The 26167-nt window shown below is 47.5% G+C and overlaps 7 protein-coding genes and 1 non-coding gene across 11 annotated transcripts; 2 read left to right on the top strand and 6 right to left on the bottom strand.

The window, feature by feature from the left end:
- Window positions 1-75: 75 nt before the first annotated feature.
- Window positions 76-2525, bottom strand: LOC136193599 (nucleoporin p58/p45-like). Its single transcript, XM_065982518.1, has 11 exons — window positions 2297-2525; window positions 1572-2249; window positions 1432-1507; window positions 1271-1370; window positions 1141-1215; window positions 1002-1081; window positions 816-934; window positions 659-741; window positions 501-588; window positions 315-443; window positions 76-263 (listed from the first exon to the last, which is right to left on the bottom strand). Exons 1-11 carry the CDS (start codon window positions 2478-2480, stop codon window positions 91-93), a joined length of 1785 nt encoding a protein of 594 aa, XP_065838590.1. The 5' UTR covers window positions 2481-2525; the 3' UTR covers window positions 76-90.
- A 422-nt stretch (window positions 2526-2947) lies between these two features.
- On the bottom strand, window positions 2948-7450 carry LOC136193588 (phosphopentomutase-like). The gene is made up of 18 exons (XM_065982505.1): window positions 7221-7450; window positions 7114-7162; window positions 6182-7063; window positions 5699-6117; window positions 5547-5646; window positions 5423-5490; window positions 5275-5366; window positions 5128-5212; window positions 4976-5059; window positions 4725-4921; window positions 4550-4673; window positions 4340-4503; window positions 4186-4283; window positions 3950-4126; window positions 3765-3894; window positions 3601-3694; window positions 3327-3547; window positions 2948-3268 (listed from the first exon to the last, which is right to left on the bottom strand). The coding sequence occupies exons 4-18, from the start codon at window positions 5789-5791 to the stop codon at window positions 3163-3165; spliced, it is 1833 nt and encodes a 610-aa protein (XP_065838577.1). The 5' UTR covers window positions 5792-6117; window positions 6182-7063; window positions 7114-7162; window positions 7221-7450; the 3' UTR covers window positions 2948-3162.
- Window positions 5859-8390, top strand: LOC136193608 (phosphatidylinositol 3,4,5-trisphosphate 3-phosphatase TPTE2-like). 2 transcript variants are annotated; one of them, XM_065982534.1, is made up of 16 exons: window positions 5859-6000; window positions 6053-6100; window positions 6173-6251; window positions 6303-6376; window positions 6428-6535; window positions 6588-6678; window positions 6729-6792; window positions 6851-6915; window positions 6975-7035; window positions 7088-7169; window positions 7228-7316; window positions 7378-7520; window positions 7578-7680; window positions 7743-7945; window positions 7995-8074; window positions 8141-8390. In XM_065982534.1, exons 1-16 carry the CDS (start codon window positions 5882-5884, stop codon window positions 8235-8237), a joined length of 1506 nt encoding a protein of 501 aa, XP_065838606.1. In that variant the 5' UTR covers window positions 5859-5881; the 3' UTR covers window positions 8238-8390. The 2 variants fall into 2 exon arrangements, with proteins under 2 accessions (XP_065838606.1, XP_065838598.1); XM_065982526.1 differs by having other exon boundaries at window positions 7378-7680.
- LOC136193572 (THO complex subunit 2-like) lies at window positions 7588-16180 on the bottom strand. 3 transcript variants are annotated; one of them, XR_010671385.1, is made up of 46 exons: window positions 16088-16180; window positions 15980-16029; window positions 15829-15926; window positions 15653-15770; window positions 15510-15592; window positions 15332-15453; window positions 15145-15275; window positions 14931-15091; window positions 14789-14875; window positions 14644-14739; window positions 14533-14589; window positions 14301-14476; window positions 14006-14240; window positions 13820-13950; window positions 13575-13676; window positions 13296-13380; window positions 13144-13237; window positions 13009-13089; window positions 12859-12955; window positions 12688-12805; window positions 12310-12489; window positions 12091-12255; window positions 11970-12041; window positions 11829-11917; window positions 11641-11767; window positions 11440-11581; window positions 11226-11383; window positions 11110-11170; window positions 10980-11047; window positions 10789-10923; window positions 10667-10735; window positions 10491-10606; window positions 10344-10428; window positions 10242-10286; window positions 10151-10181; window positions 10058-10076; window positions 9668-10006; window positions 9431-9615; window positions 9345-9373; window positions 9240-9296; window positions 9112-9183; window positions 8943-9059; window positions 8846-8896; window positions 8610-8773; window positions 7694-8543; window positions 7588-7643 (listed from the first exon to the last, which is right to left on the bottom strand). XR_010671385.1 is itself a non-coding variant. In XM_065982488.1 (45 exons), exons 1-45 carry the CDS (start codon window positions 16156-16158, stop codon window positions 8486-8488), a joined length of 4827 nt encoding a protein of 1608 aa, XP_065838560.1. In that variant the 5' UTR covers window positions 16159-16180; the 3' UTR covers window positions 7588-8485. The 3 variants fall into 3 exon arrangements, 1 of the variants encoding a protein (XP_065838560.1); XR_010671386.1 differs by having other exon boundaries at window positions 7588-8205; window positions 8302-8543; XM_065982488.1 differs by having other exon boundaries at window positions 7588-8543.
- On the bottom strand, window positions 12515-12608 carry Trnar-ccg (transfer RNA arginine (anticodon CCG)). Its single transcript has 2 exons — window positions 12573-12608; window positions 12515-12550 (listed from the first exon to the last, which is right to left on the bottom strand). It is a non-coding gene; the product is annotated as a tRNA-Arg (tRNA).
- A 13-nt stretch (window positions 16181-16193) lies between the features above and the next one.
- Window positions 16194-17786, bottom strand: LOC136193532 (multifunctional protein ADE2-like). The gene is made up of 2 exons (XM_065982448.1): window positions 17675-17786; window positions 16194-17561 (listed from the first exon to the last, which is right to left on the bottom strand). Exons 1-2 carry the CDS (start codon window positions 17679-17681, stop codon window positions 16300-16302), a joined length of 1269 nt encoding a protein of 422 aa, XP_065838520.1. The 5' UTR covers window positions 17682-17786; the 3' UTR covers window positions 16194-16299.
- On the top strand, window positions 17780-19577 carry LOC136193526 (amidophosphoribosyltransferase-like). The gene is made up of 3 exons (XM_065982435.1): window positions 17780-17998; window positions 18063-19206; window positions 19271-19577. Exons 1-3 carry the CDS (start codon window positions 17859-17861, stop codon window positions 19529-19531), a joined length of 1545 nt encoding a protein of 514 aa, XP_065838507.1. The 5' UTR covers window positions 17780-17858; the 3' UTR covers window positions 19532-19577.
- A 2094-nt stretch (window positions 19578-21671) lies between these two features.
- LOC136189594 (putative helicase MOV-10) lies at window positions 21672-25759 on the bottom strand. The gene is made up of 12 exons (XM_065977606.1): window positions 25307-25759; window positions 24756-25247; window positions 24440-24701; window positions 24247-24392; window positions 24002-24196; window positions 23799-23946; window positions 23575-23748; window positions 23421-23524; window positions 22747-23344; window positions 22523-22699; window positions 22388-22476; window positions 21672-22338 (listed from the first exon to the last, which is right to left on the bottom strand). The coding sequence occupies exons 1-12, from the start codon at window positions 25741-25743 to the stop codon at window positions 22128-22130; spliced, it is 3033 nt and encodes a 1010-aa protein (XP_065833678.1). The 5' UTR covers window positions 25744-25759; the 3' UTR covers window positions 21672-22127.
- Between the last annotated feature and the right edge of the window lie 408 nt (window positions 25760-26167).

Here is a 26167-nt window from a genome sequence, read left to right as displayed (position 1 = left end):
CGCGTGTTTAATCCATTCACACGTTAAATGCGTCACACGGCAAAAAGAATCGCACCTAGTCTCGTGCTATCGCAAGCCAGCGAATCTCTACTATCTCTTAGCAGTGGGTTGCTTTCGCCTTTGTGGCGCGGGCTGCAACTGAAACTGCTTAGCCTGCTGCTGTTCACCTAAAGCTAGGCCTCCGACGCCCAAATCAGTAGACCCAAGTCCAGTTAGGCCCATTCCCCTACCCATAGCGAGTCCGCTCGTGGTACCACCTCCACCTAAGGAACCCTTGTAGATTCCCGCTCGCGAAGGGTCGCCTACAGTCTAACCTGCGAGTCCGAGTCCTAATGTTGAACGCTGCTGCGTCGAAGAAGTCTGCTGATTTGCGACCGCGAGAGCGGCCGTGCCAGCCATTCCTCCAAACGGAGATGGGCCGGCTAAGACTTTTTTGGAGGCGTCTGTGAAAACATCGTCTCAGGAGGAATTTTCTTAATTAATTATTTCGATCCATCTACCGCTTTTCGCTCTGCGACGCGTGGCGAAAACGTCTTTCGTGTCTTTGTGGAAAACTCGCCTGTAATTCAGATACTGCTCCTTTTGTAACTAGAAAGCAAAGAAAAAACAATACATATAACAACAAATCACGTAGCGTTTTCGTGACAAGAAAACCGACTCGAACGGCTTCGTGTATCGCTTGTATCTGAGCGGCCAATCCGACAAAAGATTCATGTTGCTTGCGCAATATTTCGCCCAAAACTACACAAACACCGGAGACGTAAAAAAGGTGATGACATTTTTATTCGCAAAATTTCGTAATATGTTTTTCGCACTTTGCGGTGTAATAGACGGATCGTTTGCCAGGGACGCCATATGATTTTCCATTTCTTCAATTTGCTGACGATAAACTTGCATCTGGCGTTCGTACAAGTGAACCAAACCAACGAAATACCTTGCAGCAGACAAATTTAGACACCACTAAAAAATTGATCAGGTGCCTCACTAAACTAATTACTTACTCGTGCGGAGCGAAATTCTCGTGTTGAAGACCGGGAGGCGTGTCTCTCGTCCTCTGCGCGATCTCAACATGTTTTAATTCCTTAGTAGATTCGAATTGTTTGAAAAATAAATCATATAATTACGCTGGAGAAATATAACCTTGACAGTTTCTCCTCGCAAGTCTCTCACTGCGTACGAGTCTGCTTTGACCATGTGGACCAAGTGAGACAAAGCCTAAAGTAGCCCTGAAATCAAAAAGAAAATGCAGAGGTAAAGTTTTCTCTCTAACCTGGCTCATTGTCTTCGCATCTTCGTTGACTTTCTTCAGTCCGCGATCCGAAGCGTGACTTATCTCTTCTCGGATTCCTTTTTGCTCTTTTATAAATTTCCTAACACAAAAAAAAATAGTTTATCAAAAGAACAGATTAGAGAAGCTGTGGAATCGCTTACGTGAAATTTTCATAAATCGTTTGCACAGGATCGGGCAGTTGCTGATTCGTCGCTTTTCCAACACTGCCTCCACTATCTAAAAAGGAAATCCTTCGAACCAACGCTCAAATACAAAAAACAAACAGATTTCCCCCCATAACCTTTACTCGGTTGAGGATCGACGCCTCCCAGACCTCTCCCAATAGTGCCCCCCGCTGACGCAGCAGCTGAAGATAAAGAAGAAGAATTGGAGAGCAAGCTTCCACCAGCTGCACCAGTCAAGCCTAATCCAAGGCCACCGGCCGCACTGCTCCCCGCGGTCGACGTCGTCCCAAGACCGAGGCCGAGACCAAGACCCGTGCTACCACTCGTAGCCGTTGTCGCCGTCATCGTCGATGAGCCAAGGCTCAAGCCACCTGCGCCGCCGCCGCCAAGAGACAGTCCCTTTGAGCCGGCTGATAGAGAGAGTCCAAGTCCAGATGATGATAAAGACGAAGACGATGCAGGCGCTTGAAGAGACAATCCCCCTGTCGTCATCGTCGTCTTAGGTTGTTGTTGTCCAAGAGAAAGACCACCACCGATACCGGTGCTGGTGGCAGTCAGAGACGTCGTTCCCATCCCGAGATTCAATCCGCCTCCAATCGTCGGTTTGGTAGCGCCGAGAGTCAACCCTCCGGCGGTCTGCTGACCTCCTAATCCCAGCGTGAGACCTGACGTCGACGTTTTTTGGCCTCCGAGCCCGATTCCCAGCGGCTGAGACGTCGAGGACAACGACTGAAGTCCGGCTACGCCGCCGCCTAGGGTCAAGCCTCCAGATGCGCTTAGAGAGCTCGTCTGGGCTAAGAAATCGTTCTCTGCTTGGTTTTATCGATATGGTAGAACTTACCACCTAGTGTGGATCCTGTTACGGTCGTTCCGAGTTGCGTTCCAAGTCCCCTGCCGAGTTGAAGTGTCTGTTGGCCCGTCGATGCGGCCGATTGGGCCGCTAGTTGCGATAGTTGTGACGTGCCAAGACCCGTTCCTAGTCTTAGGCCTCCTCCGATTCCCAGAGGCTGGTTTGGGTTCGCCATCGTGCTGCTTTTTCTTTTGTTTTGGTATGTCTACCGCACGCTAAGCCGTAAAATGACGATCTACAATCTCTACATTTTCGACGGTAGTGGCACCTGCTTGTTCTACAAAGAATGGAAGAGAACGAGAAAGACCCAAATGTCAGAAGAAGAGGTGAGGAAACATTGGCCTAGAGAGCAAGACCAAAACTATCCCCCTCCTCCTGAAAGGAAATGAAACTTGTGTACGGCATGCTTCACTCGCTCAAATCCTTCGTAACTCGAATGTCTCCAGTAGATGCGTAAGTTCGAGACCCCTCCCTTCATCCCTTCCTTCGCACTTACCCCTTTTTTGTGCAGTAAAGATAAATTCATTTCGTATCGAACGAGCACGTACAAACTCAACTTCTACGAGACACCGACGGGCTTGAAATTCGTGCTCAACACCGATCTAAACGTCGGCGACGTGAAAGAAATTCTTCGGGAGCTTCACAGCAAGGTGCATCATTAAATCATTAATTAATTAATTAATTAATTAATTAATTTTCGGCTTAGATTTATGTTGAATGTGTGATCCGGAATCCCGCTTGCGAGTACGGAGAACCGATTAACAGCGACTTGTTCGCGTCGCAGTTGCATGCATTTCTTAGCAATCTAAAAATATTCTAAATATGTGCCTGTACTTGCATCGGTTTCATCGAACGTATTAGTCTGATCTTGCTATAAGCCCGTTCACTTCTGGCTGAAGAAATTCGGCAACCAAACTCTTGACCATATCGTCGAGCAAAGCTATTAAATCATCTCTATTGACCCTTTGTGAAAAAACGATACGTTCAAATACCAATACCAATTAATCACATGTTTACTGACTTTTCGCCGGGCTTGTTCTTTAATTCGGTATAGTACTTTATCTTCGGTTCTGTGCCGCTCGTTCGCAGCGTTGCCACGCACCCGTTTTCGAACGTAAACGTTATCATTTGACTTGACTTCGAAGTGGGCAAAATCGCCTTATTGTCCGGCTTGGAGTCGTCGTAGCCTGTCGTGAGATCGCGAACGTGAAGAATCCGATATTGGCCAAGAGATCTTGGATACTACGAAGAAAATAAATAGTGCTCAGAAAAATGACTTGAATCTACTACTGTACCTTGTCGTCTTTTCGAAGTCGATCAAAAATGCGTTGAATCGTTGGCTTGGAATGACATATGAAATACGAATTTTGACTCACGTGGTATCCGTATCTACAAATAAGAAAAAAATTCATTATCTGTTCATACGCTCATCAGTCGACTCTCTCATATAATTAATTACTTTTCATATAGCTCGTTGAGTTTACTTGAAAGCGTTTTTCCTTCCATTTCGAGATGAATAGCGAATTGAGCGAGTGCAGCTGCCGCGCTCACGCCGTCCTTGTCCAATACGCTCGTTCCGTACATAAATCCTGAGTCAAGTGTGAGCACTAACGGTCTAATTAAACTCGACTTTCCTTGTCTCACCGATGGCTTCTTCGTAAGCAAACAGAACCGTTTTTCCGTTCTCTTCCAGTTCCTTTGTCCGATTTCCCATCCACTTGAAACCCGTCAGAGTCTCTTCGAATTGAAATCCCTCCACGCTGGCCATGGATCCAATGAATTTGGACGACACCGTGCTAGCGAGCATGTAGACGTTTTCACCTAAAGAGCAAACAGAACAAATATACGTTAATCTCAAAAAAAAATTTCGTTTCATTTACTTTCAAAGCCTTCTGGATTCGATTGCTTGTAATTGTATAAAGCCCAGTAGCTAAGCAAGGATCCAATTTCGTTGCCATTAAAGACTTTCCACTGATTGCTGCGAAGAGAGTCAAGTCAGTATACGAGACAACGTGTACTTGTTTGTTCGTTTACTTGGGCAGCTTCTCGGCTAATGCCAGCCGATCTGCATCCGGATCATTTGCCAAAATGATTGTGGCGTTGCGCCCATTGGCCGTCTTGATTGCCAAATCGAGCGCGCTCTTTCCCTCCTCAGGATTGGGAAACTTTACAGTGGGAAACTCGGGATCGGGATCGACCTGGAGTAAGAGCTCAAATCAAAAACGCCCCATTACCTACACTCACCTGCTCCGTCACAGGAATGACGTTGGGCAAATGAAATTCGTCAAAAAGCCTTTGAATAAATCGATATCCGACGCCGTGCATTGCAGTATAAACGAACTTCAACTTCGTCTCTTTGCCAATTAAACTACGCCAAAATTAGAAACAACTCTCAAGTAAACACGTTGTTAATTGATACTTTTTGACGGCAATGCTTTGTCCTATTCGACTCGGATATGCTTGATTGATTTCGGCAAGTGGATCCAGACGAAGATCGCTTCTGGTGGCGAGTTCGCTGTCCCACGACGACGGCCACGGTTCCAAGTTTCTAAGAATGTGACTCGATATCTCTTTGTCGTGGGGCGAAACGATTTGGGCTCCATTTTCCCAATACACCTTCGATTAGGATCGTACTGGAGTCAAAAATTTCAGAAATGAGTTTGAAATTACCTTGTAACCGTTATCTTCCTTAGGATTGTGCGACGCTGTGACCATGATACCGGCAACTGCATTGAAATGAGTCACACTGAACGGCTGAAAAATGAAAAAAAAAACGGATCATCTACAATGTGTGAAGCGACCCTGCAAAGAGAATATCATACGACGTAGGGAGTCATTGCAATGTCCGAGAATAGTTGAACTCGAATGCCTTGGCTAAGAAAAACGGCTGCAGCCAAATGCCCAAATCTATTAATTAAAATGAATAGATTATTTATTTATTGGATTTTTTATGCAAAATCGTCCGGAACCTTTTGCTGTTGTGTCTCGCGTCGTATCCAATAACAACGCCGCGTCGGTGCACGGATTCCGGAAATTTCGATTCGAGATATCGACAAAAACCCTGAAAAGGAGAAAAATGCGCGTACGAACGCACGAGAAATCCGCGCACCTGTGTACCTGCGTCGTTTGGACGATCGTCAAATCGTTCATCTGCGAATACCCGGGTCCCATTCGAGCTCGTAATCCTGCAAACGTACAGTAGAATCAAAATCGATTTCTCGAGTCCAGAAAGCGAGTTTACCGGCCGTTCCAAACGCCATTCTATTCAGAAGAAGTTCTTCGAGCTTTCCGGTGTCTTTTCGTTGCGCTATTTCGAGCATTTCTTGGCTAGTCGTCTCATTCTGAGCGCGGAGACTTTGTCAAATGACACGCCCCTTTGTCGGACCTCCTTACTTTATCCCACAGAAGCCATTCTTCTAGCTTAGAATTTAGCTCCGCATTCATGACGTCGCTTTCGTCGTCCTTAGCTCTCTTCGCGGCTGACATATAGAGGCGAATTTCCGTTTCTGGCAGAGCGAATTCACTTTAGCGTGCTCTAGATCTAGCAGAAGACTTTCAAGAGTCGTTGTTGTTCGCATGCGAAGGGAGGAGCTCGAGGACGCGCTCGTGACGCCGACCGCCGTCAACGCTTCCAGCGTCAATGTAGATCCAGACGACGAAACGATTCCGACGATGCAGGAAGACACCAAACTTCGGTTCGTCCCCACTGAATGCTCAAAAACTTGACGGCTCCATGTCCGCAAATAGAAAATTCAGACGCAAAGTTCGAAAATTCGTCGAATCGCTGCCACTTAGGTCATTCGCAAACAATGCTGAAAATGAAATTAATTGATTAATTAATTAATTTAATTAACTTCTTTTATATAGAATTCTTACGATACTCGTGTTAATTGCTGACGTCGTTGTGGTTATTATTGGCTTAGCTACAGACAGTGACGACAACCAGGTTATCCATAAAATGAATCTGAAACTTCAGTATCTATAAAATGGGTTCTAGGACTATGAAATAGTTTCTATTGTTTTCGTAACTTATTTTGGGGTCGAGCTTCTTCTCAGAATATTTGCGCGAGGGTGAGCTAAATATTCTAATTTTGGTCGTACCTGAACATCTTCTCCCCAAAGACGAAACTTCTTTCGAAAGTGGTACGAAGTACTCGACACGTGCATCATCATCGTTTCCATTGTGCTGACCATTGTTTACGTCGAATTGAACGGTCACAGCTATGTGAAGTAATGCGAGAGACGGACAGCTTCCTGCTCAGACGCGTTCTCTTGTGTACAGACTCATCACGTTGGCACGAGTCGTGCGCTTCGTTCTCTGGTTTCGAATTTTCACGGAGCACAAGCAGCTGCAGGCGGCTTCAAGACATATGGTTGAATTTTCAGATCCGTTCAAAAAAGCAGATAGGAAATGTTATTCTAGGTGTCTCAAAACAAGCGTCGTTATCGTGAGGACGGGTTTGATCTTGATCTAACCTACGTGACCGGTAATCCGCCAATGTTCATATGAAACAAGATGGGTAAATACGTTCTGCATTGTTATAGACAGGGTGATTGCCATGTCATTTCCGTCGTCAGGCAAAATGGGGTTTTATAGAAATCCAATCAGGGTCCTTCTACTTATATTGAGCAAATTTCTGCGACTTACTTGGTTCTTTGGTTTGTTTAGGAAGTGGTTCGATTGCTCGACACAAAGCACGCCAATCACTACAAAGTCTACAACCTTTGCAGTAGCGCCAAGTAGCATTCGCTTTTCCCCTATCAATTCAGAGTTGAATGTAGGTGAAAAGGCTTATGATTCATCTCACTTTCACGGCAACGTGGAGAGAATTCTGATAGACGATCACACCGTTCCTCCTATAAAGCGAGTGCAACTATTGAGTCGATTATTAATTAATCAAAGTAGTTACTGTACATAATAGAGAAATCGTTCGCTTTTGTGAGAACGTCCAAAAGTGGATGGAAAGCGATCCGAAGAACGTCATTGCCATTCACTGCCGAGGCGGAAAGGGTCAGATCCAAAGAAACGAAGAATTATTCAATAATAACGTGTCATATTGTTCTACTGGCAGGACGAAGTGGTACCATGGTGTGCGCTTATCTGCTCCGCGCGGGACTCTTCGACAGAGCCGACGAGTGTTTGGAGTATTTTGGCAAAAGACGCACGGATTTTTTGGAAGGATCGAAATTCCAAGGAGTCGAGACGCCGAGTCAGGTGAGCGATGTTCTTTCGCGTAGGCCTCGTACTGTACGAATCGCGCGTTTGCCGCAGCAACGCTACGTCGAATACTACAACTTCATATTGAAAAACGGCGGCGTCGTACCCGAGCCTATACCACTTCGAATTCGATCAATACAAATAGATGCGATTAAAGGTCGATTGATTACTTGAACGTCAATTTTTGTTTCTCATGTCGAGCTTTTTCTTTTTTTCTAGGCGTTGGCATGGGCGACGGGTCCGATTTGAGAATGCAAGTTCTCGACTCCGAAAGACGACTTCTACTCGACGTTGATTTGAATTCGACCCCCGGCGTGGAACCGTTCTTCAACTCGGGCGAGGATTTCGCGCTGTTTAATTTTAAGGACGACGTTTGTCCTCTGTTTTCCGGAGACGTTGCCATCAAATTTCACTGCAGAACGGTGAGAGCTGCCTCAATATTTCGCCTCTAATCTGTACGTGTTTCTCCAGAAAGTGAAGCTGCGAAAATTGTACGGACACTGTCTCTTCTTTTTTCATTTTAATACCGGATTCGTAGGCAAGGAAACGAAGTACGTTCATGTGCTCCATGGGCGTTGTTGTTGCAACTGATAAATGCATTTTCTTTCTTTCTTCAGATTGCGATTGACGAGGCAGGAACTCGACAATCCTCACAAGAAGAAAACGCACGCTGTTTTTCGACCTGAATTTGCAGTAGAACTCTACTTTGTCTAATGTCGTTAGACTTGAATCATACATACAACAAACGTTGCATGGATGGTTCGAGCGAGCACCTTACCCCCTCCCTCTTGTTGGTGGCACGTTTGCAAATATAGTTTCCGCGTTTTCACATTTGTCTTGTGTCCGCGGATAAATAAAGGGCACGAGGAAGCTTTCATTTGACTTGATCTCGTTAGTTTAAAATCGCATGAAAAGGAGCAGGGAAATTACTCACACGTAGATTTTCCTCGCCAAAAATTTTTTCAATGTTTTTCCCTCTGATGCTGATGCTGATGTCCGGCACCGCCGCCGCTACTACCGCTGAGAAAATAAAGTCAAGGGCAAACGCGTGCACAAAGAACGGCTTTTTTGAAAATGAAAGGATACTGCCTTTTGTTTGGATCGTCGCCGCCGCCGCCGCCGCCGCCGCCGCCGCCGCCGCCGCGTTCTCTCGACGCTCTCGTACTGATCACACTTCGACCGTCGCGAATCTTCGGATCAGAGTTTCCCCCGCTCCCGCGAACAGACGACTCACGCGAACTCCGAGTCGGCTAAGAGAACGAAAGGGGAGAGGGGAAGACAGCGTTACAACACAGGTCCCTTTTTTTTGTATTCGCGCTGACTTTCTTGTCGGCTGGCGACGGAGCTCGATTGAGACGAATCATACGCTTCGGCTAAAAACCGTTCGTCCACTTCGGGAGAAAACTCGATTCAATCTACCTTTGCTGGTTGATCCTTCGCGGTCGACGATCCCCCGGCGGCTCCTCCGGTTCCTGCTTGAGATTCCGTCTCCGACTTGTGACGCTTAGCGTCTCCATTTGATTCCTTTTCTCTGTCCTGAAAAGATACGATTGACTCGTTGCAGCGAGACACGGGCACGTTGCCTCACAGCGGTCGCTCTTTTGCGTTCGTTGAGCTTAAGTTTATCCCTTTCTCGCTCCTTTTCATTTCCTTCGTGACCCTTGGACGAGAACGTGAAGTTGAGACGGACGAAACTGTGTGCGATAAATTTAAGACCTTATCCTTGTCGCTTCTGTCGCGATCGCGACCAACGTTTCTCGGCGACGGTTCGTCCTAAAAATCGCTACTCAACAAAAAAATCGCGCTCAAGGAAGAAATCACCTTTGAAGACACTTTCCGTCTTTTCGAATCTACAGAGAACATTTCGTCGATTGGCCACGTACACGAAGTCCTTTCCCCGTTCTCACCTCTGACGTCGTCATCGGGGTCGTGAAACTTTGCGTGCACGGAAGGCGAATGCGTATCTTTTCCTCCTTTCTTCCAGTCGTCGTCGAACTTCTTTCCGGACTCTTTCGACGATCGTCCACTCGCCGCCGTCTCCTTCGAAGAATCTCGACTCGAATCGCGACTTCGTCTCTTGTACTTGTCCCTTCTGAGAAGATTAATTAATAGAAAACGCAGCGAGAGTAGGAAAACAATCCTACTCGGAATCGTGATCGACTTTGTCGTCTCTAGACGACGACGACGAAGAAAAAGAAGGCGGCGCGTCGTGTCCGCGAGCGCTCTCGCCGCGATCCCTTTCCCTTCTTCCAGGCGAAACGGCTCCGTCGTCTTTTCGCGAATTGCCGCCGCTAGGTCGAAGGCCCTGCTGCGATTGTTGCGACTGCGACGACGGCCTCTTGTCGTCGCCGGCACTCAATTCCCGTCCACCGCCACTGCGTCCTGGACTCTGCATCGATTTCGCCGTCGCCGACGCCTCTTCTCTCACGACGACGCGAGGAGTCGAACTCGGCGACGAAGACGGCGTCTTTTCCTTTCTGAGACTAAAATCGTACCAAAATTAATTAATTAATTAATTAAAAATTAAAACTGACCTGTGCAACTTTGACTTCTCTGCATTAAACATGGAATGGAAAGGAAGGATGAGAGGACGTACCGTGCAATAATTCTAGTGTGGATTCCTGTACCCTGATTGGACGAGCCGCCTGTTTCTCCGTCCTAAGGGCACAAAAGAAGATCAATCATCTGGCAATACTCTAATCTCTCTCTCTCTCTCACTGTTTGCTTGGATTCGCTCAATCCGGACGTGGATTGTCGCGCTTGCTGAGACGTTCGCCCAATTGGTACCAAGCCGGAAACAATAAATTTCGGATTTCTTACTGCTGCTAGTTCCCTTTCGCTTTTTATGTGAAACTGACTTTCGGGAACGTATCGTTTCTGGCAATTTCGAAGCAAACCTATGTATCTAAAATAATCAATCGATTGGACGCCGCCCGTCACAAATCTTGCGCGCGGGGAGCGGAATACCCGAGAGCAAGAGCGTGCAAATCCTTTCTCTCCTCTTTCTCCTCGTCGCGAATTCTCAAAATTCGCGTCTCCAACGCGTCGCCGAGACTCATTATAACGGGGTAGAATTCGACAATCTGAATAGGAGAACGTCAAATTAAACAAATCGTCGACGCGCCGGAAAATCGCGCAGATACCTTTTGCAAGATGAGAAGAGAATTTCGTATCTGGGTGAATTCCTTTGATTCCAAACACGAAACCAACGACTATGCAAAACGCACGTTTAGACGCGCGTTTTCGTCCACCAAAGGATTCATACCTTGGTGAGTTTGAAATGCCATTTGAAACAGATGTGTCGAAAGCTCTCATAATCTAAATATTCGTCGTCCGACGTCGATTTGGCGTGAGAATCGGTTCCGATTTTCTTCAGGAAACCCGGAAACCTATCGCACTCCTAAAGACGACAAATTTTGTTAGCAATATATTTATTAAACGCAGTAGAAAAAGTACCTGCTCATACATCTCTTTGGATCCGTGCCACCTCGCTATCAGTTCAAGAATGCCACAAATAAATCGACCTATTAATTAGAGAAAATTTTTTTCTCAAAATAAAACGTTGGCGACGAAATATTTTTGTTACCGTAGCGACTCGCTTCGTGCTCGGTGCAACAGGCGACGGTACGAGCGACGTCAGAAAAAACCTGAAAATCGTTATACGTCACTTTTCAAAATAATAATAATATCCGATTTTTTTACTCTATCTGAGAAGAGGAGTGTTGAAAAATTGGGCGTTTTGAGTTGGTGAAGAATGTGTATAAACTTGGAACAGTAAATGGCGTCCAAAGCTGTAAAACAACATCGTGGAAAAATGCAAAGTTGCAATAAATGCGTTATCATTCGATTCTTGTGAATTTCTGCAAAAGAGAAAATTAAAAACGAACGGCGGTGACCTGTTCGATTATTTTCTCACTATTATTGAACCAATTCTCTTTCTCTTGCTGCAATCTAGCCATCACTAAATCGTGATTATCCTGTTGAGAAAGCTGCTCGTCTTGAAGTCGTTTTATTAGCACTTCGCATCGCTCTCGTTCGCGTTTCTTCTTGCCGGACGTCTGGACAACGAAACCGGACTATCAGAAATTTCTAGAGTAAGAAACGTTGGCAATCGTACCAAGTCAGGATTCAAATCGGCGTCTTCAGCGATTCGTTGCAGCTTGGCGACTTCAATTTCGTATTGTTCATTCGGAACGCGGAGGTCGTAAAGCGAAAGGGACCAGAAGGTCACGTAGAGCTGAGGACTAAAAAAATACAGTTATTATAATCGATTCATTAGCCGTCGAAAAAAAGCGAAGACATTACTTGATGTCATCCCACACTTTCGACGTGTGCAGAGCTCTTGCACTGACTACTATTGGTTGAATCACGTGCTCAATAGCTCGAATGTAACACTACAAAGGAAATTATTAATTGCAATAATTATGAATGCAGCGGTTTTCTCACTCGGTTCAGTGCATCGCGTTTGAGCGATTTCTGACTTTTGCCGCTGCTTCCTCTCAACTCCAAAAATTTCGTCTTGATTAAAAATAATAAACTACGTAATCCCATAGCCGTTTTTATTTACCTTGATAGCGTGCACTAGTCGTGGTCGAGTCAAGAAGAAGGCAACGTCCGGTTGCAGGTGAAAGTTTTTGCACAACTCCTGAATTCCAGGCATTCGCGATTCGTAGTCCTCCGCCGACAAATTCGTGGCCAAGAATCCGCCAAATTGAACCAGCGTGTCTTGGCACTGATGAAATAACAGTATAATCAATTAGTGAGAATATTTTGAGATCGGGACTACCTCGTCGTACAACTTTCCGACCAGTTTCAAGTGTTTATCGTTGCCTTCGTTGAAGACAATGCTATTGCGCTGTTGGCCCATCAGGAGACAAAGGGGCACGCCGAGATTGCTTTGAAAGAGGGTCTCGCACAGGCGTTGCGACGATTTCTTCGTGTTTCGCACTTGCGCAAAATAGCCCGCCTATATAAAAGAAAAAAAGCCCGATCGACCCTGATGGGACTCGAACCCACAGTCTCTGGCTACCATACGGGACTTTACCAAAACCGGAGGCCAGCGCCTTACCATTAGGCCACAGGGCCAAGCCGATGCAAATTCGGCTAATTTCGTCATTTTATAGCGAGAGCATGCAACGCGTAGGAGACCCGAAACGACGCGTACCTCAGCTTTGAGCAGTTCTCCTCCCGACAGAGCGGCCAATTGATTAACAGTCACGTCTTCGGATATTTCGATTCCAGCCATTCGTTGTACGACTTCTTTCAGCACCAGCAAATCGAAACTAAGGAACGATTGCGTCAAAAAGCATCCTGTACATGATATCTCGCAATGCACCTTTTGCCAGCTTTCAGCTGATTAGCGACGTACTGAAATAAGCCGGTCAAGTCTATGGCGTACTTACGAAAAACCGAGCCGGCAAAATTAGCAAGACCTGAAAAAAAAGCCCAATTAATTGACATAGAAACACATCCTTTCTCCCCGTACCTTGCAGCCAAGCAGAAACGTTTGTATCTGCGTGCTTCATTCTTTCTTTTTCGGGATTGGCCAATGCTTCGATGAGACAGTCTAAAAAGGAGTCACTCTTGGAAAGGAATCGACCTCATTAGAAATCGATCTTACAGGCTAAAACGTCATAGGCCAACGAAGTGAGATACTTCAACGAATCCACAACGGGTCCAATAAAATTATCAAATCGTTGAATTTGAGTTAAAAGCTACAACAACCAACCCCCCTAATTTGCGAAAATTCGACGTTTCGAAACGAAGACTCACGTAGTTGAACATGATCGTCGGATTGCTGTGACTTTCCTTGCCAAGCTGCCTCCCAGAAGGCTTCACGTTTTCCTTCGACAAACGTCTAGAAAACGAAGATGAATAAAAATAAATAAAAAGGTCACGTTATACACAGCCTTTCAGCACTAGACATTAGAAGACAGAGACAGGTATCCTTACGTAGACAAAGGTAGCATTGCAACTAGTAAACGTATGGTTCTAACTATCTCTCATTGCCTGCAGTCTCAAAAAGGATAAGGACCCTAAAGGATTACTTACTTCATAACGTATTTCGCTCTTCCGATTGTCGCAGCCTTGGACAAGATCAAATGAGGACATAGCGAGTACGTCTCGTTCTTCCACTGTCCATAAAGACGATATCTGCAAGCATAATATTATTATAACAAATCCTAATACAGCTAGCTAGTGAAACGTCTTGGCAGACAATCTACTTAGTATAGTGGACACTGTCAAACATAGTCTTCCACTAAGCCCAGAGGTTTCACTGCATCGTTTCTACGAACCTGACTGTGTATGGCAAGTGCCGAAAGAGAGACCAGAGTTCTTCAGCCAAACCGCAGTTGCAATGGAGCAAAGAGAGAGCGGGCAGCAACGCCCTGTCGGCCACGCCGCAAATTCCAGACCAAACGTCATTCTGAAAACAAAGAGCAAAAAAATGTAATGACGCTTCAAAGTCTCGTTCATCTCACGTATTTCTCCGGCTTGTTCGCCGTTCGATTGTACTCGACTAAAAAAGCGCGACCGATTCGCACGATTTTCGAAAAGAGAAGCGAATCGACGGCCAAGTAGGGCCCCAAGCAATTGAGCATGGGAAAAACGCCGTCGAGCAACTCGACGAACGACGAACAGACGGAAAACGACGTCGAAGAGAGAGACAGTTCGAGCCGCTTCGACATTCCCCGACTCGTAGCTGGCGCAAAATTCCTTTTAAAAAAATAAAAATTAGATTTTTCTTAATTAATTAATTAATGTCTGATGTATTACGCTCTGTAGAAGGCTTCGATTTTGATGTGAATGAGACGAGCGAGAGCTCTGGCCGCGTCCAATTGCATCGTGACGCAATAGGGAGGAAGACGTTGAATAATGAAACTGGCGTCGCGCCAATCTCCGATTTTCAACAACGACTCGCAGAGACTGAACTTCTGATTGTTCTCAAACGCCTAAAGCAAAACCAGATGCTACAAAAAATTGGAAATAATCGATCGCTATTACTTACGTCTTGGGCTGAAGTATTGACGCCTTGCTCTTCGTCCTCCTCTTCAGCAGCTTTTTCCTTTATTTATTTCAATAGCATATATAATTGAAATATTACTTTTTTTGTTTTTACGGCTAGTGAAGGATTGGCTATTTTGCTTGATTTCAACTGAGCTTCCTTCATCCGCTTCTCGTCCTTTTCTCTAATACTCTCGTCACTCGGACTCAACTAAGACAAAGACGTCACTTATGCATAATACATCGAACTCCTCTCTTACATGAGAATAAAGTTCGCTGAGATCGATGACGTTCTGATGCAATAGCAACGCGGCAACGTGAAGCAGAGACTCGGGAGTAAAAGAATCCTAAGATAAAAAAAAATATTTCAAACATCAGCAAAGTGGATTTCTTTATTATTGCTTTATAGTGTTGAAATTTGAAGCCGATGATTTGGCAAACAGTCGATCCCTTGAATCCGTATTGGCTCAGAAATTTGAAATAAAATTCCTTCCTCTCGGGACGACACTCAAACGACTCCAAGGCGACATCCAAAACGCGACTTGGATCCAAATTAAAACGCCCTAGATATTATAAAAAATAAGTAAATGAATAAATAGAAAATAATATACGCCACCTATCAGAGATTTTATATTGTCAAGGAGACTAGCTATAGGGATGGAATCGAACTGTTGATTCAGTTCGGTTTGAAGTTTGGCGTAACCCTCATTATCTTCTCGCATCAAATTGTACTTCTGCTGTTTGTAACTGCATAAGAAAAAAACGGTGAAGCTCCCCATTTGTGTCCTGAGGCCGATTCTCACAATAATTTCGTTTTTGTTCGAATGCAGCGCTGATTGAACATTTTCGCCGATTTCAGAACTTCCAGCGCTTCGAGAGTGTCCGGCTCGAGTCGATCTTTCAACACGTCCTCACTGACGAAACTCTAAAGAAAAAGAAAAACCTCCTACATTTAATTTAATTTAATTTTCACGAGCGCACTTTGCACGATGCAGCCCATTCTAAAAATCGCGTCTTTCGCTCGTCCCCTTCCTCCCCTTTCCCGCCAGCCGATAATTCAACGTCTTCAAAAAAAAAAAAAATCTCAAAAAAAATAGTCTGACTCCCTCTTTTCTCGTGCGCACCGATAATCGTAAATAAATCGGCCAAGACGGCGGCGAGACGATCGTTTCGACTTCGAGCGGGGCTCCTTTGTTCGCCGTCTTCGCGTTCGTCGTTTTCCGCTTCTCTGTCGTCGCTCGTCTGCGTGGAAGGGCGTTAGACGATCGGCGGATAAGCCGCGACGCGATCGTTCTCGCACGATTTCACTCATCGAATCGAGAAACTCGATTGCGGCGTCTTTTTCCACGCGTCCCGATAGGACGTGATGCGATAGGTCGTATACGAGTCGTTGGAGAGCTATTCGGCGAGGATTCGATTCGTTCGGGCCGATATCTTTGGGGTTTTTCTACCTTCGTCCGTACTGACTCCTCCTCTCGCCCGTTCTCGCCATTTCTTTACGCTTTGGGGCAACGAGAGCACTTTCGTTTGTTCTAGACACGCGTCTTCTCATCGCTTACACATCGTCTAGTCGATCTGGATCGGAAATCGACGCGAAGTCGTCGGAATCTTCACCCAACTTGGCCGCCATCTTAGACGTGCGTGTGCACTCGCGAACGCCCCGGATAAAGAGATCAATAACAAGACGTTGCAGACATATCACCACCAAAACAGCACAATTAACGCACCAGAACATAAGTCATCAAATATCTCTCACTCTTCTAGTCATATTTCACTGAATTTTAGCATCATCTTGCAGCAGACTCACTTTCATCATGACCTGCCTGGCTCTGAGTCTTCCCCACAACGTCGAATTCTCCTTATTCGACGCCAACATCTGAGCGGCGCACAACGCCGCACCGTCGGTGGAGAGCACGGTCGAGCAACCGAGACCAGACGGCAAACGCAATGACGACCAAGCGTCGAGAGAACCAGCCGATTCGCTCCACGGCGGACAATTGATCACAGGCAAAATCGTATTCCCGGCGAGAACGGGACCGAGACCGTTGCTTCTTCCCGCCACCGCAATCAAAACCGTGGACACGTCGTCTCCCTCGTAGCGAGCCAACACCTTCAAGGTGTCCACAGTTCCCTTGTGAGCCGAGCACACATGCTGCTCCACGTGGACACCGAGGCTTTGAAGGACTTTAGCGATTGCGCTCACGTGGCCCGCGTCCTTAGCCGATCCCATGAGAATGGCAACGCGGCCCGTGATGGGACGAGACAGCTTCTTGGCCTGTTCGGCGACCCATTCGAAATTCTTCTTCACGACGGCGAGACCTTCGGCCGTGATTTCCTTCATGTCGCGATAGACCTGTTTGTCCTTTTGAAGTCGTCGATCGCCGGACGGCCAAAGCCTCCAGGAATCGTTATCGATGATATCGGCCAATACGATTTCTTTCGTCGCGTTGACGACGCCGAATTCGATTTTCATGTCGATGAGACTGCAATCCGTGACCGACCAGGCTCTTTCTAGAATTTCGAAAATGCACGCGGTCATGTGATTGATCTGGGCAATCTCATTGGCTCCTATAACCACGCCCCCTATATCGAGCTTCGCCTCGACGAGCTGCTCATAGGACCATTGGGGATCGTGATTAGCGTCGTCCTTGAAGAAATACTCCAAGAGAGGCGGACAAAACCTATACCCCTCCTTAACGCCCGGATGACGACGTAGAAAGGATCCCGTAGCAACGCGTCGCGTCACAAATTCTATGGGAATCATGTGACAATGTAGGGCAATGAATTCTTTGGCGGAGTGACGTCGAACGTAGTGAGTCGGCACGCCGCATTCGTTCAAAAGACCGAATATGCTCGTCGCCGTCGACGTGCTGATTTCCGCTTTGCCGATCATTTCGTTCGCTCGCGCGCCGTCGCCCGCCGTGATGCGATCTTTCGAGCGAATTAGGACGTGACCGCCGTTCGGAGAGTCGGGCAGCTTGAAGACGATTTTCGTCTTGCCTTCGATGACTTTTTCGCCGATATTGATTGGGTCTAGGAACCGGAATGAGAATTTTCGCGCCAACGAACCTCGGAAGGAGCTCATGGACGCGTCGCGAGACGACTCGCTGAGTGTCGATGAGAGACCCGAGAGCTACGTTACTTACCCGACATGCTGTTGACCAGAAGAAGTCCCTAGAAGTCGCGTTTTCGGGTGCAAGTGCAACCGCAGGAACACGTGGAAAGCGTGTGATCAGCGTCTCCCGGATAATCTAATCTTTGACGCATTTTTCTCGGGAAGTGACGCTGCTCAGTTTATTTTACGCCCGTTCCTCTTCTTCTCTCTTATCGATGAACGTTGTCGACGCAGCGAACGACGAAATGCGACACGAATGCGGCGTATTCGGAATCGTTCTCGCCGATCCTCCGTACAGCGACGAAATCGAACTATCGTCGACGCTCTACACGGGCCTCCTAGCCCTACAGCATCGGTAAAAAAACCCGAACATCGAGAGAAAAGTAAATATATCATACATACGGGCTCATCCTCCGCAGCGGGCAAGAAAGCGCGGGAATCGCGGTGAGCGACGGCGGAACTGACATCAAACTCCACAAAGGCATGGGTCTCGTGACGTCGGTATTCTCAAAGGAAACGCTTCAAAACGTAAAAGGAACACTGGGCATCGGTCACACGCGCTACTCGACACTGGGATCGTCGGACATCGGTCACGCGCAGCCGCTCGTCGTCGACACGGTTCACGGTCGAATCGCCGTCGCTCACAACGGCGAGCTCGTCAACGCGAAATCGCTTCGCACGTCGGTGATGCAGAGCGGCGTCGGTCTCTCGACGAAGACCGATTCCGAGCTCATCGCTCAGTTGTTGACGATAACGCCGTCGCACGGCGAACGGGACGGGCGTCCCGATTGGCCGGCGCGCATACGAAATTTCATGGATCGATCCGAGACGGCGTATTCGATTGTCGTCATTGCCGGAAAGAGTCTTTTTGCCGTTCGCGATCCCGTCGGCAATCGGCCGCTTTGTCTCGGCAAATTGATCAAATCGGATTCGTCGACGTCGCCTTCTCCCAAGCGAATGTGTTTGAATGGCGGCGGTGGCGCTGGCAATTCCGCTTCGTCGTCGCCCGGTTGGGTCGTGTCTTCGGAATCGTGTTCGTTCTGGAGTGCCGGCGCCAAGTTGGTTCGCGAACTTCTTCCCGGCGAAATCGTCGAGATTCGAGCGTCCGGTTTCGAATCGCACGGCATCGTTAAACCGAAGGCGAACACTATCAGTCCCGCCCTGTGCGTGTTTGAATACGTCTATTTTGCGCGACCTGATTCCGTCCTGGAAGGTCAGATGGTGTACAGCGTGAGAAAGCAATGCGGAAAGCAATTGGCTTTGGAGTCGCCCGTCGATGCCGACGTCATCAGCACCGTTCCCGAATCGGCGACGCCCGCCGCGATTGGCTACGCTGAACAGAGTGGGATTCGTTACGCTGAAGTTCTCATGAAGAGTCGCTATGCCGGAAGGACGTTTATTCGTCCTGATGAACGAAGTCGGCGGCTCGGCGTCATGCACAAGTTCGGTCCGTTGACGGAGAATTTCAAAGGAAAGCGCGTCGTTCTTGTCGACGATTCGATTGTGAGAGGAACGACCATTGGGCCTATTATAAGAATGCTCAAAGTGAACGGAGCCAAGGAAGTAAGAGAACGTTTAGTTGATACTAAAAAATATATGCTTACCGTTTTTTTGCCTTTCACTTCAGGTTCATATTCGAATCGCCTCTCCTCCGTTGAAATACGCCTGCTACATGGGAATCAATATTCCCACCCGTGAAGAATTGATAGCCAATCGTTTGGATGCAAATGAGCTGGCCGACTACATCAACGCCGACAGTCTCGCCTATTTGTCGCATGACGGATTGATACTGGCCGTTCAATCTGGCATCGACCGAGACAAAGAGGGCGGAATCGGTCACTGCTCTGCATGTTTGACCGGAAAATACCCCGTTGAACTGGAATGGTAGACGCTTTTAGAATATATACACAAATACAATTATGATGATGCTGTAAGGAGCACACTCTTTCTCTTTGGCGTCTTCTGTCAGGTGCTTCCGGTGAGGTCAATGAAGATGTTTCTGCTCTTGTACCTGCCTGGGGAGTGGTGACCTTATTGCAGGACTTGCCGGGTTAGGTTGTCTTGGCTTCTGAACTTCTTCATTCTGGAGCAATCTCTTCTGGAAAGCGGATCTTTGGACGTCATTTTTAAGTGCTATATGGACAGCAGCAAATTTCCAGTCTACATTTTTGCTCAATACCAATGTGACCTGCATAAACTAGCTTACATGTGTAGACCAGTTCCAAGAAATTGTGCACTACTCTTCTCTGGATGATGCACAGATCAAGCTCAAAATCTCTTTTCACAGAAATTTAGCAAAGCTTGTCGTCGCACGTTCGCCTGATCAATTAATTAATTAGATAATGAAAAAGATCGAGTCTTCAGAACTTGAAATCGCGATAATCTTTCACCCGATGTCTCCCTATGATTGCGCTGCATTCGAGGGGTAGGTGCATCGTCGTTTTCCGGCAAACGCAAGCTTCTAAGCTCCTCTTCCTTCTTCCTGTCGTCGTATTTCTTCCGCGAACCCGATGTCGGACATCTTTGATCGACGTGCGCTACTAAAAGAACGTCTAATCGGATGAATTATTTACTACACACTCTTTGCACCGAGATAGCGTCCCAGGGCGGATATCGCTTCCACCTTCTCCTCGCTTCCACGACTCGATCGAAACGCTGCACGTACCGTGACTGTAGCACTTCCAATTCGCTGCCACGCGCTTGATTCCACGTCGTTATCTTTCCCTTTGACTCGTCGGAGTCGTTCTCTCGTTGTTCGAGCTTCGCGTAGACCACGAGGTTCTTTTCGATCCGCCATCTTGAAGTTGTCGCGTTGCTTCTGATGCGCGGATATGTTATGCAATCAATAGTCAAAACCGGTTTGGAAACCTGTTTGCGTTTGACGCCTCTATGTTTCGAGCCAATGAGTGGGCTAGGTGAGCCCACGTGACCCCATCGGGCCAATCAGCGCGCTGGGCGGGGCTACGCCGTTCAAAAGCGAAGCGCACACCGATTTCCACTCAGTTGCGGCTGAGGGTGGATGCGTCGCGGTTCGCTGCGTCTCGTTCTTGATCGGACCGGCAGGGGGAAGACATAAGGCAAGTTCTGGGTTGTTGTTTCAGCGTAGCCCACGGATAATCCGTGCCGGAGCCCGTAGGCAGGGCGAAGGGGGGCTTCGGCCTCGGTTTACGCACTGGACGGAATAGTCGCCAATGTCTTATTGTTGCCTAACAAGCACGGCCCGCGCTAGGCTCGAGCGGGCACGACTTGGAGGGGGTGTCGCAAGCGGTCTGGTTGCCGGCACTTTTCTCACCAAAGGCGCGATTAGACGGAGGATGACTTGGTTCAGGAAACCTCGACTTAGACATTGCACTGCCTTCCCTGTCGACTCTACAAGGTCGGCCTGATCTCCACTTCCACAAGGCCCGGTTCTTCCGAGGAAGACATACCGAAGGCTTTGGTACCAACGAGCCGGGGGACTCGGTATCAGGGGCCGACTCTCGTCCAGGCGGTACTGATTGGAGTGGCCGATGACCCGCAACTCGCCCTAAATTTTTGGAAGGGAGTCATCGCTTTGCGAAGACTTCCTGGGCTACGACGCGTCCGAACCTCCACGTGGTGTAGCCTGGGTGGCGCTAATACGGACGCAAATCAAAAGGTACGTACAAAATTGAATTTTCAGCATCTTACTTTGTGTTTTTAGGGACAGCGCCATCATCAAGTTGGAGCGAAGTTTCGACAAAGGACACGAAAAACAACGTGAAGACTATTGTACTCGGTGCTAGTGCTTGTTGTCTAATCGTACGTTTGAGTCTCTAATAAAAATAAAAGATTACAGTGTATTATCTTGAAAACCGTAGCGCGATCGTCAATCCGGGAAAGGCAGCGAGTTTTTACGACGACCTGAGCAGTTTTGCGTCTGAAGACGAGCTAGAGCGAAAAGCTAGGGAGCGCAACATTTTTTGAGGACCGCAGATCGCGTAATTAGAGCTTTCTGATCGATAGAGGGCGAAGCGTTCAGTTTTATCAAAGATCTGAACATTCGTTTATTCCGTACAGCGCACCCTGATCGTCGCTTCCGTGTGTTCAGCGCATGCACGGATGATTTCATGTTTATCCATGTGAAGGTAAAGAATTTGTGCAGTTTTAATAATCTAATTGCCAGCATATTGCTTTGGAATTGCTCTGACGCCTCTATATCAAACGCATGCATGTCAAAGACGTGTGCTATTTTGGACAAATGGAGCCTTGCATCATCAGGAGGTGGTGTGGATGGAGGATCTTCTTGTGCTGTAGGCTCCTTCTTTTCTCACGTCGGAATTAATAATTTCAAATGACGCTCCCTTTCCTCGTGGCGTAATACTTCAATTGTACACTGTTTTAGAAAAATGTTTGCCACATATATTTTCAATGCAGCATCAATTGACTGCCACGAATGCTTGACCAACCTAAAAAAATACAATTTGAAAAAGACATCCGATAACACGCTGTTCCACTGTGACTGTCTATTCTCCGTCTCTCCACTCCGGATCTTCCTGTTCAGTGCGGAGAGACACTCCACCCGTTCTCGCACTCGCTAAATCTTTGGCTCCCGTGTAGACATGGTCCGGATCAAGATGAAGATCTTGAAGACGATGCAGCACGTCTTCCTCTCGTGACCTGGGCTGGTAATGACAGCCCGTATAGCCCCCATTCGAACGACAATATTCCAGCATTCTATTAATTCAGAATAAGATACGAATGACAGGACATTTAGATTACTCACTCATTCCAGTATTCGTCCATGCTCAGCAGGTAAGGATTTCCAATGATGATCAGCAACGCTTTGGCTCTCGTCACGGCCACATTGAATCTCTACATCACAATGTCAAAAAAAGACTAATAACTGTCATCGTCAAACCTTGGGATTCTTCAAAAATCCCAAACTGTACTTTTCGTCCATTTCCAAAAACCCCTTACTACTTCTGACCGTCGAAATGATAATAATTCGACGTTCGCTACCTTGAAATTCCTCCACCGATCCCACTTTCACCGAATCCATATTCTTACCGCGCAACAAGGTCCGAATCTTTTGAACCTAAGGGAAAGAGCCATTAGAATCGCCTCTGTTCCCTCATCACTAACCTGTTTTCGGTAGGGTGATATGACCCCAATTTGCCCCGATTCGATGTGAATACGTCGCGTGTCTCTCAGCATCTCCACGTACTTCGCCACTTGAGACGCTTCAGCTCGATTGAAAAAAGACGGACTCCTTCCCTCGCGTTCGTCTTCGCCTTCAATTCCGTGAAAGATAATAGGAAAGCCTTCTTTCGGCAGACGCTCCCACTTGCACAGCGAACTCCGCACCAATTCGTCTGCCATCACCTTCAGACTGCCGTCGTAGAAAAGCCGATTCGGTAGCGTCAAGATGTCGGGATGAGATCGATAATTTTGCACGAGCTTCGTGGCGACGCGCGGATCGAACGGCTCCCGGTACACCTCGCACCGTTCCATGAGCCGTTCCAGAAGAGACAGCTGGAGCCCGTTTTCGATTGATATCGGCGAGCGCAAGATGGGGCCGAGTTGCTTGGGATCGCCGGCCAAGACGAGCTGACCGCCGCGGGGATTGTAGACGTTGAGAAGACCCGCCACTGGAATGATACATTCGGGTTCGACGGCGTGGCCAGATTCGTCGATGAAGACGTGAGTGAAGTGGTTGGGAGGAAACGAAGCAGAGACGAGTCTGAGGAGGGGGGGGGGGGGGGGGGGGGGGGGGAGAAGGTTCAAAATGACGGAATATTCAATGAGGAGCGTTTTACCGTCCCGCTGTAACCAAGGTGACAACAATGATCCGATACTTTTTCAAATCTTCCAACGCCGGAAACCAGAAATTTCCCGAACCTCTGTCATACTTGGAAATTTTCTACAAATTCATATAATTGCTTAGGCGTTTACGTTCTCGTACGAACGTACAATGATCTTTTCGATAATGAGAGGATCGATCGAGTGTGGGCTTCTAGAGAAGGCGTTGAGACGAAGTATTTCCTTCTCGGGAATGTGAACAAGGAGACGACAGGCGAGATCGTCGGCGGCACTGTTTGAAGGCGTGCACGCAAGAATTCGGCTTCCGGACATCTTTTTCCACACCTGAAGAAGACAAGTCGACGTTAATGCGACGATTATGTCAATTACCGTACTTGCTTAATCGCTTCGACCGTCGTCAGAGTTTTACCCGTCCCCGGGGGCCCGAAGATGAGATAAGGAGCTGGACGAGACAAACCGGCTAAGATGTGCTGAACTGCGAGATACTGCTCGGGGTTGCGACCGACCTTTGGATCAAACAGTCTAGAGAAAATAGAATTAATTGTCGCTGCAGAATTAAATATTGGCTTTCGCTCACGCGAGTTTTTCGATGCGGTAGAGTGGCACTTTCTTTGCAATCGAACGACGAGTGGGAAACGCAAGCTGCTGGCACGCGATATCGTCCCCGAAAAGATTTTCGACGGCTCGATGTTGGAGTTGAAGAGGAAGACGATTGAACGCGAAACGAATGTTAAACCTCTGGACCTTCAAAAAAATGAAGGACTGATGAAACCTAAAGGCACGTAGTCGAGATTTCTCTTCGACTAGAGACGGCTCCGTTACCTCTCTGCAAAGCGAAGGAAAACCTCTTCTTTGTCTCTCTGAACTTCGTGGACGAATCCCTCATATTCAATTGTACTACCAGTAGTGGATGCATACAGCCGATCGCCTTTGAGAAGGGAGGGCCTATTCTCCGCCAAACCAGGCACCTAGGGTCGTCATAAATCAATCTTCCTCCATGTCTAATTGTGAATACCTTCATATTCAAATATCTTCCGCTGATAAATTGTAGTTCGGCGTTTTCCATGTCGTAGTGCCGAATATCTACTTCCATTTGGAGCTCCTCAACGTGCAGCAACGCCTTGAATTTTTCGCCGTAATTAGCAGCGGCAAGTTCCGCCTCCACGCGCTCCTTGTAGTCGCCCTCGATTTCTTCCTTAGTAACGCAATAGCGCAAATTAGGCGGAATCAAATAGTCATCCAGACTTCTCTCCAATTTTAGCCGATTATAGGAAGACCTAAAAGAAAGACAAAAAAGTAGAAATAAAATAGAAGATATCCTGACTGCTGACTGAGGCGGTGGTATCCCTTCAATCACTTCAGTCGCTTTAGGTTTCTCCTTGACAGGAGGCCTCTCATAAGGAGCAGTGGGTTTCAACAGCTCGGCATCGGCGTCCGTAACGTTAGCCAAAAGAAATCGAACGATATGATAACTGATCCCCGATTCGCCATCTTCGAACTCGAACGCAATCGTCACGCGCGGATTTCCCAGACCCAGCGGTTGAAATCGAATTTCGATTTCATATGCATTACCTGGTAGAACGTTCACCGTACCCAAGCCCTTGCAGACGCGCCGGACGTCGGTGAGAGTGTACTCACGAACCGAAGCAAGAGCGTCGCAATTGACCAACTTCTGCGCTCGACCGTCGCGAGCCACGCTGATGCGAACGGGAACGACGACGACCGGATCGCCGACGTAGTATTTCCCCAAAGAGATTTTTCCATCTTTGCGATCGTTTTTCGACTTGACGGTGACGCCATTTTTATTTTGAATTAGAGCCGAACTAAAGCGCCCGAAAAATGACGTCAGAAAATTTATTTATTGATTTTCTGGGCGTTTTACCGATGTCTGCGCATCTGCGCGAGAACGAAATCTATTCGCTCCTGTTTCGGGGCGCCGACGCTCGCCTGCGGATTCTCGCGTCGCGACGTCATGTATTGAGTGAGAGCGAGCTTGGGCGTTCGAGAATGGATCTCCGGCCACTCGCGAATGGTGAACATGTCGTTGTTTTCGCCCCATCGCACGCACGCCTCCAATTTGCGCAAGATGAACATGATTTGCGACCATCCCATGTGACCGTAGCCGACGTGGATGTTCTTTTCGACGCAGAATAGCCGAAAATAGGTGAGGCAATTGTTCTTCGACAGCGACGCGTCGAGGAATCCCTTTTCGACGAGGAACGTGTGAAACGGTCGGCTCTCTTTCGTTCGCTGGGCTTCTGTGAGGCGTCGAAAGCGACGCTCCGACGGCGAGACGGCGAAACGCGATCTGCTCGCCATCGTTGCGCTTTCTCCACATGCGCGGTTTAGAGGCGGAAAATCCCACACTGTCACGTGATGGATTGAACGGTTCTCGGTATAATGCCTGCACTGTTCTTCAATTTATACTCAAATAAGAACACAAAACGCCAGAATACCAGCTATCAGGAGGACGCCGATGAATTCCCAAATTCCAACACCAATTCTAACACCAATGTATCTTGTCAAATTCACATGCAGAGGTCAGCTCGATCCTAAGAAATTCTCAATTCGATCTCGAGATTGACGGCATGCCATTGATTGCCAGCACTACGTCTCTCTGAATAGCAAACAAATCTAGCTCAAAATCGACTGCATTTTCAGGAGGATCTACTCCGTGAAACAAACGCTCGTATGAGAAGACCAGCACATGGGTTCCGGGTCCAGTACAGTGAGGAGGCGCGAA

This window comes from Oscarella lobularis, chromosome 1 (assembly GCF_947507565.1).
Source record: "Oscarella lobularis chromosome 1, ooOscLobu1.1, whole genome shotgun sequence".
In the NCBI taxonomy this organism is placed as follows: domain Eukaryota; kingdom Metazoa; phylum Porifera; class Homoscleromorpha; order Homosclerophorida; family Oscarellidae; genus Oscarella; species Oscarella lobularis.
Note: the sequence above shows the minus strand (reverse complement) of the source record. Positions and strands in the feature narration are given on the sequence as shown.

Bases quoted from the DNA above. Each gene is read 5' to 3' on its own strand.
- LOC136193599 (XM_065982518.1), bottom strand. From the start codon at position 2,480: ATGGCGAACCCAAACCAGCCTCTGGGAATCGGAGGAGGCCTAAGACTA. The intron at 1,082-1,140 runs GTTATATTTCTC...GAATCTACTAAG, and splicing joins TGCGAGGAGAAACTGTCAAG to GAATTAAAACATGTTGAGAT. The intron at 589-658 runs GTCGGTTTTCTT...TTTGCTTTCTAG, and splicing joins CGATACACGAAGCCGTTCGA to TTACAAAAGGAGCAGTATCT.
- LOC136193588 (XM_065982505.1), bottom strand. From the start codon at position 5,791: ATGTCAGCCGCGAAGAGAGCTAAGGACGACGAAAGCGACGTCATGAAT. The intron at 5,213-5,274 runs GTTCCGGACGAT...TTTAATTAATAG, and splicing joins GCGAGACACAACAGCAAAAG to ATTTGGGCATTTGGCTGCAG. The intron at 5,060-5,127 runs GTATGATATTCT...TTCATTTTTCAG, and splicing joins TTGCAATGACTCCCTACGTC to CCGTTCAGTGTGACTCATTT.
- LOC136193608 (XM_065982526.1), top strand. From the start codon at position 5,882: ATGCGAAGGGAGGAGCTCGAGGACGCGCTCGTGACGCCGACCGCCGTC. The intron at 6,793-6,850 runs GTAATCCGCCAA...GCATTGTTATAG, and splicing joins TGATCTAACCTACGTGACCG to ACAGGGTGATTGCCATGTCA. The intron at 6,916-6,974 runs GTCCTTCTACTT...TGGTTTGTTTAG, and splicing joins TTTATAGAAATCCAATCAGG to GAAGTGGTTCGATTGCTCGA.
- LOC136193572 (XM_065982488.1), bottom strand. From the start codon at position 16,158: ATGGCGGCCAAGTTGGGTGAAGATTCCGACGACTTCGCGTCGATTTCC. The intron at 10,429-10,490 runs GTATTCCGCTCC...TGATTATTTTAG, and splicing joins TTGCACGCTCTTGCTCTCGG to ATACATAGGTTTGCTTCGAA. The intron at 10,182-10,241 runs GTGAGAGAGAGA...TTGTGCCCTTAG, and splicing joins TGAGCGAATCCAAGCAAACA to GACGGAGAAACAGGCGGCTC.
- LOC136193526 (XM_065982435.1), top strand. From the start codon at position 17,859: ATGAACGTTGTCGACGCAGCGAACGACGAAATGCGACACGAATGCGGC. The intron at 17,999-18,062 runs GTAAAAAAACCC...CATCCTCCGCAG, and splicing joins CTCCTAGCCCTACAGCATCG to CGGGCAAGAAAGCGCGGGAA. The intron at 19,207-19,270 runs GTAAGAGAACGT...CTTTCACTTCAG, and splicing joins AAGTGAACGGAGCCAAGGAA to GTTCATATTCGAATCGCCTC.
- LOC136189594 (XM_065977606.1), bottom strand. From the start codon at position 25,743: ATGGCGAGCAGATCGCGTTTCGCCGTCTCGCCGTCGGAGCGTCGCTTT. The intron at 25,248-25,306 runs GTAAAACGCCCA...CGGGCGCTTTAG, and splicing joins GCGCAGATGCGCAGACATCG to TTCGGCTCTAATTCAAAATA. The intron at 24,393-24,439 runs GTATTCACAATT...TGACGACCCTAG, and splicing joins GAAGATATTTGAATATGAAG to GTGCCTGGTTTGGCGGAGAA.